The following is a 2,383-nucleotide window of genomic DNA, read 5'->3' as shown; positions in this document are numbered from 1 at the left end:
ACACAAGAAAAACTAAAACATCCTAATTCGACTTACCCACTACAATTTAGTATCAATTAGCAATTAATCATTACAAGGTCATGTTAAACTCAAGAAAATTGAAGTCATCATACATAGGTGTAGACAAGATTGAACTTTGCAAACCATTCAAAATTAACTTACTTAGAAATAGTGACAAAGCCAAAATCTAGAATTAACTTGACACGATTACACAACTGAGCACTTAGCCTTCGATTCTTCCCTTAGATAGCCGTTATGGAGGAGAAGAATAGGAAGAAAATGACTCTTTAGCCTTCGGAATCGAATAAATACATTTTAATTTTGAGTTGGGTTACGCGAGGGTCGGGTCGGATAAATGGTATTACTGAGTAGTGAATTACGGGCTGTGAAATTACCCGTGAAGGGCATCACGGTCCGTGAACCAGTCCGTGACAATGACTTGACAAATAAACTTACCTGAGGCAGACGACGGACCGTGAAGTTGCCCGTGAAGGGCATCACTGTCCGTGAAACTTTCCTTGATGTTGACTTGGAACTGAAATTCATACCTGAGGTTCACGAGATGCTAGACGGTCCGTACAAGCTCTAACGGACTGTGAACCCTTCCGTGAACCTTTTTCGTGCAATTTCCAGTAGCTTCCTTAGGTTGGTCCTCAAGTTGACGGACCTTGAAAGTGCCCGTGAAGGGTACCACGGTCCGTGAAGTTTAGTCTGCAGTAGGTCCTGCATTTTTTTCGCCTATTATCTCCTGCACACATCAGAACACAGTGACTCTATAATAACAAAAAAAAATAAGGCAAAAGGGAACATATCTAATACAATTACATCTTGGGTTAACTCCCAAGCAGCGCACAATTTAACGCCGCGGCGCGACGCAGGTTACTTGATTACTCAGACTTCATCAAGTTTGCATTCCTCTACAGTCTTCACATCCTCAAGAGTACCCAAATATGCCTTGACTCGCTGACCATTAGCTTTGAACCTCTCTCTTTTCTCATTTTCCAGTTCAATAGCTCCAGATTGAAAAACCTGTGTGACATTAAAAGGTCCAGATCATTTAGATCTCAGCTTTCCTGGGAACAGACGAAGTCTGAAATTGAAAAGTAACACCAAGTCACCAGGAGTGAAGCCTCTTTTCTAAATATGCTTGTCATGATATAGCTTCATCCTCTCCTTATACAGTGCTGATCTCTCATAAGCTCTCAGACGGAACCCATCTATGTCATTGATTTGATACAACCTCAAGTTCGCAGTTTTTGCTCCAACTGAGGTTTAGCTTCTTCAATGCCCAGAGTGCTCTATTCTCAAGCTCAACGGGAAAATGACATGCCTTTCCAAACACCAGTTGATATGGAGACATACCAATAGGTGTGTTAAAAGTTGTCTGATATGCCCAAAAGCATCATCCAGCTTCCTTGCCCAATATGTCCTGTTGGCATTAACTGTCTTGGCCAAGATTGCTTTAATCACCCTGTTAGAAACCTCCACTTGTCCACTGGTCTGTGGGTGATAAGGTGTTGCCACCTTGTGTTGTTTTACCCCATACTTGGTCAGAAACGCACTGAACACATTGTTGCAAAAGTGAGAACCACTATCACTAATAATGGCTCTGGGTGTTCTAAATACAAATTTCACCTCATTCTCCAAAATCTTTCACATGGGGTGTGCAGTTTTGGAGAAGTCCTTGATGAAACCCCTATAGAATCCAGCGTGGCCTAGAAAGCTTCTAACACCCTTCACACGGATTGGCGGAGGTAACTTTTCAATCACTAGAATCTTGGCCTTATCGACCTCTATCCCTTTATGTGATACTTTGTGTCCCAGGACTATACCTTCCTTTACCATGAAATGGCACTTCTCCCAATTCAGTACTAGGTTGGCCTCATTACATCTCTGTAAAGCCCTGCTAAGATTCAACAAACAGTCATCAAAAGTATCACCTACTACAGAGAAACCATCCATAAATACCTCTAGAGTATCGGCAACCATGTCCGAGAAGATAGACATCATACACCTTTGGAATGTCATTGGTGCATTACATAGTCCAAATGACATGCGTTTAAACTTAAAGGTTCCAAAAGGACATATGAAGGTAGTCTTTTCCTGATATTTAGGAGCAATTGATATATGGTTGTAGCCAGAGTATCCATCTAAGAAACAATACCACCCTTGACCTGCCAACCTATCAAGCATCTGTTCCATGAAAGGCATGGGGAAATGATCCCTCTAAGTCCACTTGTTGAGCTTCCTGTAGTCCATACATACTCACCATCTAGTGACTAGTCTTTGTGGGAATAATTTATTTTTGGCATTTGCCACCATAGTCATACCGCTTTTTTTAGGCACACATTCCACTGGACTGACCCAGTGACTATCAGAAATG

The 2,383-nt window shown here is 41.8% G+C and overlaps 1 protein-coding gene across 1 annotated transcript; it reads right to left on the bottom strand.

The window, feature by feature from the left end:
- Window positions 1–891: 891 nt before the first annotated feature.
- Window positions 892–1,989, bottom strand: LOC107060971 (uncharacterized). Its single transcript, XM_015309607.1, has 3 exons — window positions 1,658–1,989; window positions 1,363–1,561; window positions 892–1,029 (listed from the first exon to the last, which is right to left on the bottom strand). Exons 1-3 carry the CDS (start codon window positions 1,987–1,989, stop codon window positions 892–894), a joined length of 669 nt encoding a protein of 222 aa, XP_015165093.1.
- Window positions 1,990–2,383: the final 394 nt, after the last annotated feature.

This window comes from Solanum tuberosum, unplaced genomic scaffold (assembly GCF_000226075.1).
Source record: "Solanum tuberosum cultivar DM 1-3 516 R44 unplaced genomic scaffold, SolTub_3.0 scf00108, whole genome shotgun sequence".
NCBI lineage: Eukaryota > Viridiplantae > Streptophyta > Magnoliopsida > Solanales > Solanaceae > Solanum > Solanum tuberosum.
Note: the sequence above shows the minus strand (reverse complement) of the source record. Positions and strands in the feature narration are given on the sequence as shown.